Below are 12,674 nucleotides of genomic sequence, written 5' to 3' on the forward strand. Positions count from 1 at the left end.
AAGATGGTCAAGGCCATCTCCTTTCCTTTGGAATGGAAGATGTTGGGCAGACTTTTGTTTCTTACTCTCACTGAAAAAAAGACTAAAATAGACAACAAATCCTGATGTTTCCCTGCCTTTCTTAATGGATCAGCTGAGGCCCTCTTTCATGTAATTTCAGTCAGCTACCTAGGAAACATTATTTTGTATGAGGCAAAACAGACAAATACTTTATTTAGCTGTGTTTCTTGGCATGGAATTCCAGCAGATTATAAGATCTAATAAACTAGGAAGATAAAGCTGCTTGAAGTTGTAGTTCAAAAAGCAACTTGAATGATACGTAGACCTAATCAATATAAAGAGGGTTTTGCCAATGATGTAGTTAGAATAAGTATCTCATCCCTTCTTTAAAAGAAAATAATTAAAGCCCACAGATCTCAATAGTGGGGAATTCTTCAGATTACAAGTCCAATCAGCTAGCAAGAGCCATATTTAAAAGCATAAATATTTCTATCAGTGCACATTGTGTAGATCAACATCATACACTCCATACTTGCATTTCTAATGTTTTAATTAAAAAAAAAAAATCTATCTGTATAGATATTAAATTGCAACTTTCAGAAAGTGATTTTCCTTCTCCTTTATACTTCAGCCCTGGGCTCTAATGTTCTGCTACTTTGACCTTGATCTAATCATGAATGTCTATGCTATTTAATTACAATAAAAAGCCTACATTGCACCCTAGATGGTAGATACACATTTTTTTCCCTCTCATCTCTGGTCATCTGCCAGTCCTCAAAATTATAGCAGTGGGAAGAAATGCAAATGAAGTCCATGCTTGACAGCTAAACATAATGGAATGCATGATCCATATTTGACGAGTTACGTTAAAATAAAAAAGGTAGCATATATAAAAATCATTTAAGGTCACCTATAGATTTGAACTACAGTTCTGAAGAATTTCCAATTTCATTATCTCACTGGAAGGTACAAAGTATATTATCTTTTATTTTGACTAAGGAGATAAAAAACTTTGCAGATATTAGTGTAGAGATTAGCATTCTGCAAAGACTTGGAAAATACACAATAAATCAAACAACACTCATAGGAAAAACACTTGATACAAAAAAAAAAAACCTCTGCTAGTTTTGTTGATTGCCAAGATAGACATGATCTACAAATTTGTTATTCCACTGATTTAGTCCATATGAAATAGTCCAGCTCAGGGCTGGATACTAAAGAATTTTTTTAGCTTCTCAGATTGTAAAACCTGTAGAGAGCCCCAGCGAGCCAGCCAGCCACCATTCTCCCCATAAGAAGCTAGCTAATTTGATGCTAGTCTTTGCAGACCTCAACTGCATATTATCATGAGGCTTTTGGGCACTGTGGAGGGGATGCATTTCTTTGGCTCTATTTGTTTTGAATAAACCTCTTTAGTGATGTCCTCACTATGATATTTCCAGGTATTTGATTTATGCATTCATTCCCTCATTGCTAATATATTTTTGCTTAGATTATAACAAAAACACTGAAATAACAACTTGCTTTCACTTTCTGGGTTCTGTTGGAAAAAGAACAGCAAGGTTCGGGCATTTACAGCCTCATTCAAGTCACCTAGGCTCCACTTATATTTCCATGCTTGGTCAATGGAGAGGGGTAGCTGCCATCAAAGGATTTCCTAGAGCTCAGGTACTAACTGGTGAGGCCACAGAAGTGCAAGAACTTCTTCTGTTTTAAAATATCTGCAGTCTGCACAGGAGCTATTTGGAGCTATTTGGTATTTCTAGTTATTTTCAAATGTGTAAAAACACTTGATGTTGTATAAGCAAGCATGTTGAAATAACAATAAGCATCAGATATTCTGCAAGATAAAGGCATTATAAAACTACTTTGCTACTAGTGCATGTTCCTGTTTAGCTGACTAACCACACTGCTTGGCTGCCCAGGTACAAGTTCAGGCAAAGCAATGGAGCACACTTAAGGGAGAAAACACAAGTGTGCTTGGTGCCTTACCATAGGCGCAAACTCTGCTTCAACTGACCAAAACACATTGGGCATAGGTTGAACCAAACATGACAAAATGAACTCCACCAGCAGCACGCATATTATACCTCTTCCTGCAGAGGCAAATGCTTTGACACACGCCTCGACATGACAGAAAACGTACATAAGTTTACCAGAGACTGCTTTCCACTTTTTCAGCCTATCCAGAATCTCCAGGTCTATCTTTACAGAGGATGGACATTGTCTCTTACACAGAAACCTTGTAGAGTTAAACCCCAAGATCTCCAACCAAACAGGGTAGTGTTGTGGAAGAGCTTGTTTAGATATGCAAGTTGATCTCTTCTGTGAAAATAATCTCTAAAGATATCTCCTAAGATAGAGTTGCTTCTTACCTGTTTTGGGTTTGTAAATCATTTCACCCCGCACCATGTGAATTGTGATCATAGCCATAAGCACGGACACAAATGGGATAAGAAAACCAAGGTTCCTGGCCACAGACTTCTGGATATAAGAAATGCTGACAAAGACAACTGCTGAATTCAAGTTAACCAGCCAATTAAACCTAGTACACACAGACAAGAGAGAGAAGAGTGGAGAGGCTGAATAGTATAAGGCCTTTACAGAAGATTAAAACAACAAATTAAAGGCATGATAAGTATAGTAAGCTTGGACAGCATCAGTACCATGAACACATTGACACAGCAATTAACATCAAATTTCACTTGGATGTCTCAGCTCCAAGAGGTATATGATTAAAGTAAGTGTACTAAAGCAGTAGAGCTGAACCAATTATCAATCTAGTACTGCAAATATTCTTGTGGATCAGACTAATAAAATACATCAACATTTACCATTTACACATGTATTAGCTGATAACATAAGTTTTGTGTATGCAATATCATGAAATCACATACTTTAAGCTTAAGAGAAATGTCTTAATGCCACCATCCCTTGTTTAAGAAATATTAGAATTTGATTTATCAGAAGGGATGGCTTTTCCATTAGTTGCAAGGCTCAGCTTGAATTTTTGTTGGCTTCTGGAGTTATCTTGATAAGGAGGCTCCCCAACATAATTTGCTCTGAGAGTGCCTTTGGCAGTAGAGGTGCTTCCCAAGTAAGCGTTGAGCCTCTCCTATGCACAGGAGATATTAAAATGAAAACCGCATACTCTTGGAAGCAGATGGCATACCACTAGTGATAGGCCTACTGCAGTTTGGAACCACTGCTTTAAGAAATTATAAGGATAGCAAAAAGCAAACCCCCAAAATAAAAAATACCAGAACAATGCATTTCCCTGATAGTATGCAAAAGGATGACTACTTATTTTCTTTATCCTAGCAAATGAGTTCATATCTGTGCAGTTCAGAGTATATTGTCATCACACTTTCTTTCCTTGGATTCTGATTCTTATGTAACACGTTAAATCACGAGTTCTTCTAAAATTCAGCTTTTTCAAGAAGTTAGTTAACTGTATAGCTATTTATTGAAGTGAAACAAAATGTACTTCTATTCTTCTATTGTATAGCTCTCTTCTCACAACATGACTGACCAATTTTTACTCTACCATCCATAAATACAAGTGTTTCAGTTATAACCCCTCTAACTTCTCTTAAATTCTAAAGTGCTCCCATTACACTGTTCTTCAGGACACTTGTGTTGCCTTTTTGCTTTCAGCAGAGCTTTAACCAAGGTTTCCCTTAAAACATAACTCTGACAAAAAACAGGGGTTTGAGGCTACAGAGCAGACTCGAATATTCAGCATCTCAAAGTAGAGAGATGAGATTTAGGGAGGACCTGCTTTGTTGGAGTCACAGTTTCCAAAAATACTGTTGGGGATCAGCATGATACTTTGTTTGAAGAGTCAGTGTTAGTCATTCAGCAATTTTTGCTTCAGAATTGACTCTGGCCTGCAGACTTAGCCTATGAAATTTTAAGTTAAGAATTTTAACTTTCACTAAACTTTCAAGTTCCAAGTTGGCTTTAAAGACAATAACTGTATTTTAAACAAAGAAGAGGGATCAATAATGGAGTAGTACTACCTCAATATATCATGGATTACATTTTGTAAGTAACTGCAAGAGAAGATTCCTTCACCTTTGCTGGAACCTTAGCAAAATGGTTTAATTTAAAGGTGAAATATACATTGATACATGATTATATAGCTTAATACATACTGCTTGAGGAAGCAAAGCTTGCTTTCTTGTCTGGTGCCACTTGTGCCTCATGTATGCTATTTGGACTTGAGTATTTATGTCTCCTAATTCATCTAGAATTACCTTCTTGGCAATAAAAGAAAACCTTAACATGTTGTAGCAGACCAGTTACCCCTCAGCAATCCAACTCCCAAGCTTTCCAGCTTGATCCCTCCTTAACTGCAAATGAGTGGGTAGGGCAGGAGCAAAGTATCAGCCTACCACTGCAGTTCTTTGTATCAGCAATCACAGAAAAATGTTTTGATCTGAAAATCCTAAAAGGGGGATTGCAAGTCTCTCTTGACACCTAGGAGACTTCCTCAAGCCCATTTCATTAATTTAAAATGATTTCTAGGTGGCCTGTCATAATTGCTAAGAAAAAACATAGTCATATGGCAAGTTAGAGTATTGAAGTACCTGCTGTACTCCTTCCACTTGTTCTGACGTTGCCCATTACATCACATCTAGCTACTGCCAAGCAAGCAAAACTTTTATCGTGTCAGAAGTACGGACCTTGGTAATGCTACTCAGGTCTGTTCAGTTACAAAGACAACACTCACTCATTCTGCTAGGGGATGGGAGATGACCACAGGGCTGTGCAGCAGTAGGCATGGGAACACGTTTATGCAGCTTGCCTCACAGGACCCAGGGCAAGTAGCAGAAGAAAAATGACGTACTCAACCAGGGCAAAGTCAGTGCTGCTGAGAGCCATGCAGCAGCAGGTCTTCCAGAACCAGCAAGGACATGCACAGCAGCAAGGTCTCCTGCTTCACGCATTTCTCTGAAGTCACACCAAGTCACATCTGAGGTTCCAAACCAATTACTGTTTCCTTTAAGTAATTTACATTTTCAGGACATGATACTCATCAGAACTATGGACTTTTCCCCTCTGCTGCAAGAGGTCTCTAGGCATTTTGGAATTATGTTACTCTGTGATGGTGGTGTAGTTGGAGGGATTTTGTACATACACATGTTGATCCCTGTTCAACTAAAGCTTTTTAAAAAATACAGTTACACAACAGGATCAACTAGAACTTGTGTAGAAAGTTTTGAAACAATTCCTAACTGACAATTTTTAAGATAGAAGTTTCAGTGGCTGTTTTCCAAACTTTCTAAAGAAGTGTGCCTGAGCTACCTGAAGTCCTGACACTCTTCATGACTCTACGATTGTTTCACTGGAAGTAAGAAACTCCAAAGAAAACCCTTGAGTACAGGAGAAAGCCTTTGTTTTTCACCAGTGCATAGCAAAGTTCTGTAAGACTGAAATGTAAAGCTCCTGTCCTCTCCCAGAAATGAGGGGAAAAAAACCACTCAACATGTTTTAGCAACCCCTATGAGCCAAACAAGAAAGATAAACTAGCCTCAATGAACACATCAGAATTTTGGGATTTGCTCATACCATACTGACAGCAGTAGATCAGAACCTACACAAACAGAAACACATCTTGCTAGCTCTCATATACCACAGCTATCCAATATTGCAATATTTGGACTTGCATTATGTAAAGTGTCTCAGAGATCCCAGCAGGGCATAGCTGAATTAGTTAAATACTCCAAACAGAATATCATGTCCAACTTTGCAGGGAACAGCTCCTTCCTGGAGCTGCAGCTCTCTGAGGTCTTCTCACAGTGAGAGCCAAATGCCAACTTGGGACGTTCATTTCAAGAAAGCAGTCAAATACAAACCTAAATGCTATTGTGACATGCCCATAAAAACCTAATAATCTCATTATAAGATTTTACAGAAATATATTAATTGTGATAACTTTAAAGAAGTAACATGCAGGTGACTTCTTATTTAAAAGTATTGTTTATATTTATACAGTATTCAGAAAGTTTTTACTTAATGTAACAATTGAGATGAACCTGCTGAATGAAACAATCTGAGATCAAGTTAAATATATGAAAATATTCTAAAATTGACCTTTTGTCACTTTTTGGATTAATTTTGAAAACTCAGTAGATGTCCTGTCACTTGAAATATCATTTGCTTTTATTTTTTAAGCACATCCAGCTTTCACAGTTTAAGTTCTGATTTATCCAAACTCAGACCCAGATATTCCATGTATGGACCAGTATCCACTGTACTACAGCTTTGTAGGAGGAGGTAAATTTTTTCAGAATCACTGTGGAGTTCTCTGCAAAGACAAGGTGTGTGTGTGTGGGAAACCCAAAGGGGTAGAAAAGAATTTTTTAAAGTGAATGTAAAGTGTGTCCAGGATAACAGAAGAAACTGATCTGCAGTATATGAAAAGAAAAAAGGAAGGGAAGGGCAGTGCAGGGTAGAGAAATACTACTGGTCCCATGTTCTCTGCATTTTTTTACAGCGCATCAGTAAGACAAGACACAACACTTCTAACTCTCATCCCTAGTCTGGATTGTACCCTTTGCTGTTATTCTCTGCTCCCATAGACAGAATTTACTTCTCCTGCTACAAAAATAGTACCAGTCCATAACCTTGACCTTAGAAAAGCAGAAGTCCTTTGGGAAACAGTCCACCAGAATCCAAGTCCTTTCTCCACTTAGCATTGGTATATTCTGTTTATTTAAAAGGTCAGTCATAGCTCATGCTAGGGGTTAGAACCAGGTCCTAGATGTGCAAAGCAATCTTCTTCAAGGATTGAATTACACAACAGGTAATTACAGGGTCTTTTAACCCAATCTTTAACCCAATAATTCTGATTGTTTAAATAGAACTTGGCTAAGAACACAGACTCAAGCTCACCAAGAGTATACAACCATGTCATTTTACATTGTCACGGGACTGAATTTTGAAACAAGCACCTACCAAGAGAAAACAGCCTACCAAGAAAAAGTGATTATATTCGAGAGGTTTTAACAAGATTAAGATTGCTAAGAATGAACCCCCCATTTTTCAAATCTTGAGATTGCACTCAAACAGTCCTTCCTTGGATGCCACTGCAAAAATTATTAATTTTTTTTAATTGCACATGTGCCTTTCTTAGTATTTCCAAAGTTCCAAGAACTGACCCATTTGGATTCCCCCAAGGAACTTTTTATTCGTATTATATCTCCTTTGTAATCAACACTGAGAAGTGTCACTTTGATTAAACACAATTCTGAATGGCTAAGACCATAGTACAATAAATTCTCCAGAGCCATCTTTCAGAACAACTGATTGCTCTCCAGTCTTAATCCCCCAGAGTCTTATTTAATCAAAACGATGTTGCTAATTAAGGATTAAAACTCAGAATAGAGTAAAAAGGAAGGATATTCCCTCCCTCTCCCGTGGGCAGGTCAAGGAGGCAGAATCTGCTCTAAGGACCTAAACAGTCTCATCCACCTTTGGTAAAGCTGCCTTATTCACTGAAGTTTGGATTTAATTCAAAACTCTTTGATATTAGCATAATTGGAGGAAAAAAGAATAGCCAGGAAAGCCATCCCCAAAGGAGGAGAGATCCGATTCACTAAGATCTTCGTTGATTCTTCAGCATTGCATTGTTAATATGCAAATGTGCTCAGTTTTTATTTTAATAACTGTGCACGTATAGGGAAAGGAGAGAAAAGGGGCCGGTTTAGGGCTTATTTCACCCTGCCTTGAAGCAGGAATCTGGAGGTTCCCACTGTGACTTCTTTGATCCTCACTCCACAGTTTAACCAGAAAGCGTAGATGAATGCATACAGCACTCAGTATAGTGCTACAGAAGTGGGAAATAAAGGCAAACACATCACCAGAAATGACCTGACGCACTGAGAGAGAGAAATAGTTAATATGAAACAAAACTGAATTTTAAGAACCATTTTAGGAGCAATTTTTCCTCAAAGTTTTCTTAAAAAATTGAAAATATTCAAACCAGAACACAAATGTGAAGTGGTTTATCTGATGCCAAAACATCACAGCAACAGAGCTGAAAAAATACAGCAGATCCCTACCATTGAGGTTAGCAGTTAGAGACTACTAGCAACCCCTAGTTCCAACAAACCAGCAGACTCGACTGCTGTGTGTCATAGCTAAAAATTTACTCTGATGTAAATTCTAATATATCATTGAATTTTGCCACTGTTAATTAGGGAGTAAGGGCAAAATATCCTGAAGGCATAGCCATGTTAAAGGTAGAAAACCAAATGGAATATGTTGTTCTAACAGCAACTAAGTTGTCAAGTCGTTGAGCATTTGGGCAAATCAGTTCATCCTAATTCTGACAGAAGATTTCTGTAGGAGGCCAAAACAGATGATCACCTACTGGTTCTAGCAAAAGGAAGCATTTAGGAAAAGTTCTTACAAAAATTCTTGGAAACTATTCTAAAATCTAAAAGTTTTGCAATTAAAAACAAAACATGAAATCCATCATCTGTAGACTCTGCCTTGTAAGTCAGCAGTGAATTTCAAGGTAATGCTCTATCATCCCTAACAGATATTTAGCTGACATTAAGTTACCAACCAGTTGAAAAAAGAAAACAGTTCCTTTGGTCCACAGTCCTCAAGGTTGTATGCACTTAATGGACAAACTATAGCTCTTATGCCTCCTATTCCCAGACTAGCTGTGAGTAGTGCAAAGTAGAATACTATTTTCTGCTCCCTTTTGGATAGCATATGAAGAATATGTCGTCTGTCAATGTAAATATCTTCAAAGGGGAATGCCACAACAGGTAATAGCGCTGTGCCTGGAATTGGAAAGAAAATAGTCATTTGAAATTGATTAGAATCAGACTGATAAGACATACATATTTTTAAGCAGTTATGTTGAAAAGACAGATGAAAAATCAAGATACACAACAGAGGAGTGCAAAGAGGGAGAGTCTTAATTCTGTAGAGAGGCAGAACCTGTCTGGATGTTGCTATGTATAGTAAGGCAGGACCTCTAAGGGCCTCCAAGAAAGCAATCTTCCTCTGAAATGCTTGTAAGGATTCAGGTTCTTCAGTTAGCTGAAGACTCACTCTCAGAATGTAGCTCCTCTCACTGGCCTTCCCCATTACCTGCATACAGAGGACAGTAGCTCTCCACTTGCCAGAGGGCACCAGTTAAAACATGTAACATCACCTGATGAACCACTGATCAACCAAAAAAACCACCCCATGGTGGAGTGTAGCCATTTTTGCATCTTTAAACCCCAGAATTGTAATGGGAATCATAATTTAACAAATAAATTCTCAAACCTTTTATGGAAAACTTTCTTTTTTCCTGCTGCAGCTTCATGGGAAACACATGACTTTCAGAAACTTTACCTATAGAAGCACTGTCACGAATTGCATTTACGACCTCTAGTCTGCAAAGCAAGTCTTTCAGATTTAATCAGCTACAGATTCTTCAAGCTGTAACTGGAGACTAAACTCAAAATATATTGATGTGTCAACACCACCAACACTAGCCATGACTAAGAATATGACTGTGCATCAAGCCCTAATATGTCAGGAATGTTTAATGATCTATCTCCAAAACAAAAAAAAAGTTCTGGTTAAAACAATACCCCAATACATCAAGTTCTGTTTGTCACCAGTCTTCTACTTTAACATATGCATTGAAAGGACAAGCAGCAGAAGGAGATTTCAAACCAGAAGCCCATGGGAGAAACAGTGGAACATAATAGCAATCATTTTTCCAGGCTGTTTGCACAATGGTTTTGCAATCAGCTCAAGAAAATTTCAGGAATGACTCTGATTTTTTCCTTACTTTGTTGCATGTTTAAATAACAATGTGGCTGGCTACTGCAGAAGTCAGACTTGTGTATGCTCAACTACTGGTCCAAGTAAAAAGTATCTATATCAGCTTTAAGTGGACAGAATACCACCAGCTGCAAGATGCGTTAATTGCTACAGAACAGTCATACTTAGTTTGAACAGTGCTTTTATGGAAAAGATCTCCAGAATAACACGTGGGGAAGATTCAGAATGTGCTAACAGAAAGCAGGCTCTCAATACAGGTATTAGGATACAGCCTCTCTAGTTAAGGCAAAGTTTATACTGGTATGTGCTTAAATACATCTTTCCCTCTTGTCCAAATACAACAGTCATATACCTTTACATACAATAAAGTCCTACTACCAACAGCTGGGAAACACCTTCTGAACTCTCTCTCTCAAACTATCTAACTAAAGCCTCACATTTGCGCCAAACACTAATAACCTTAGATGCTTGTTAAAGGGACCAATTTTAAGAGTTGAGCATCCATGTTCTGAATAGCTAAGCCAGTTTAGAGGAGTCAGGTTTGTGCACCAACTATCTACAAGATACACATGCAAACATTCCTTAGTCTTGCTCAAAGCACTGCCTCACAAAAGTACATAGGCAAAAATACTGCAGTGCATTTTGCAGAGGAGAAACTAAGTAATTAGCTGTTAGAGAAGGTAGCCACAAGGTTGGAGAAAGTTATTAGATTTCAAACACAGTACTCAACAATGCATTTCTGCAACAGAATTACTAAAAGATGAAATAGTCCCCAGGGTGTCACCTACCTAGGAAGTGTAGAAACATGCAGACGCACACAAGCTTGATCCTCCCCACCAGGCATTCGGCAACCCAGCCAACCAGTACTGGTGTCAACACGGAGGTGCCTACGAAGCACATATTGACAATAGCTGCCTGGTAGTTGCGATAGCCAAGTCTGACAGTGCAGAAGAGGATCATGTTGCAGACTATGCCAAAGAACGTGAATCTCTCACACAGCTCCACCAGCAGCACACAAATAGCCTCTTGGAATTTCTTCGCAGATTGAGACAGGTTTTCATCATGGTTGCTTCTCCCAGGTAACGGTCTTTGCTCCTTGTCAGCCATGTGGTTCAAAAGTTGCTTCTCTTGCATATCTCTTCCGTTTGCACCAGGCATGCTTATCTTTTTTTGAGTATGACTGAGTAGAGCAGCTTAAGTTACAGGTATACTTCTGGTCTCCTTCACTGTAATTAGCAAACTGGTAAGACTCTCGCTTTGAATTCCACACTGCGCTACTACAATTTCTTAGGGCACCTGTCACTTTTGTGACATTACATACAGGATCAGAGAGTATTAAAAAAAAAAAAACAAAACCAAAGAGGTATATCAATATTTCAGCTTCTGAATTTAGCAACACTCAGGAACTCAATCAGTTTATTCAATTAGTACATTTGGGGGTGAACAAGATTTTTCCCCAGAATTATATTACCCATTAAATTACCTGAATCCAATACTGTATGTGCAACTCTACCTGTATGTTAAAGATGTAAATACACATGAAAGCTAACATTTTCAGCACAATTTAAGTAACAGATCAAGAAAATAATTTGGTTAAAATAATCTAATACTCTAATTAGGCAACAAGTGAAAAATGGCAAGCAAAGATAAAGAGAAGTGTTTTGTTTTCTTTTTAAGGTTAACAATATCTAATCATGATTACATTTCTTGTTATTTTTGGTTGAAATTCAGATAAAGCTAATTATAAAAATAAGTAATGCTAATACATTTAAGTTAGAAAAGCAAATTTCAAAAGAAAGCAAGTTGAATGTATTAGCAAAGAAAAAAAAAGCAATCTACAAGCAACCTAAACCAGAACTGTTTCTTTAGCCAGATATTACACCATAGCTACAATGCATCATAAGGGGCAAGGGCAGAGATGATGTGTTCTCTCATATCAACCAAAAGCAATTACAAGCTTGAAAGGAAATTAGGAAGAGCCAAACTTATAGTGCTTTATAATGCTCCTGCTACCTTATCCACGGAGAAGTTTGCTGATTTCCCAGATCAGTTTCTCCATTTTGTGGATCTCATTAAGACCACTAACACCTGTTCAAAAAACTCCTAACTAAGAATGAGAAGCATTCTGCATTTATTTTGCACAAACATAAATGCATACACACTACAAGGCAGTGGTATATCAGGTCTGCTTCTCTAAATAGAGCTCAATGCTTCTAATGGCATTTTTTGAGACATAGGCTCTGCTGTTTGTTTCAATCTGTCCATATAACTACTCAAATTTTACCTCTTCAGATCTACTTAGTATATAAGAACTCCTACATCCTAAAACAGATGCACATTAATATATAACTAGTATGGATAAAGATAGATTCCAAGATTACCTCAAAAAAAAAAAAAAAAAGGCAACTGTGATTGAAATAGCCTAAAAGCTCTGAAACTTAAATCTAAGTAGCAATAGATTGCTCCCCAAAATAATTCTGAAATATATATTTTTTTTTAATCAAGTACTAGTCTAAAGCAAGTACTCAAACAGCAAAGAACTTATAGATTTCAGAGACATCCAGTTGGAGATGAAAACAGCTGTGACTTGTAGCATGCCAAGAACTATTTCTGTCTTCTGATCTATAATAGCTAAAATGATCTTCATTTGGACAAACCAACCAGAGAAATCCAAACTAGAAGTCACTTATAACTCAGCTTAGCTTCTCCATCAAAGCATATATCTTCTGTTGCATGAAGATACTCTTATCTAACTGTTCATGAAGAATTTTTTTTTTTTTTTTTTTTTAAGGAAATACAACTGCATTTTAGAATCAATGAGAAATCGGGATAAATACACTCTTGCTCCTATAGACATTTCAGTGTAAAATAGT

The 12,674-nt window shown here is 37.5% G+C and overlaps 1 protein-coding gene across 1 annotated transcript in view; it reads right to left on the bottom strand.

Annotated features, from left to right (window-relative positions):
- Positions 1–12,466, bottom strand: part of SLC15A5 (solute carrier family 15 member 5) — a 36,708-nt gene extending 24,242 nt beyond the window's left edge. Inside the window, exons 1-3 of the mRNA XM_009928462.2 lie at positions 10,590–12,466; positions 8,579–8,801; positions 2,376–2,545 (exon numbers count right to left, since the gene is read on the bottom strand). Of these exons, the coding sequence (XP_009926764.1) occupies positions 2,376–2,545; positions 8,579–8,801; positions 10,590–10,959 (763 nt within the window). The 5' untranslated portion in view covers positions 10,960–12,466. The remainder of the gene's footprint in view (positions 1–2,375; positions 2,546–8,578; positions 8,802–10,589) is intronic.
- Positions 12,467–12,674: the final 208 nt, after the last annotated feature.

This window comes from Haliaeetus albicilla, chromosome 19 (genome assembly GCF_947461875.1).
Source record: "Haliaeetus albicilla chromosome 19, bHalAlb1.1, whole genome shotgun sequence".
NCBI classification, from domain to species: domain Eukaryota; kingdom Metazoa; phylum Chordata; class Aves; order Accipitriformes; family Accipitridae; genus Haliaeetus; species Haliaeetus albicilla.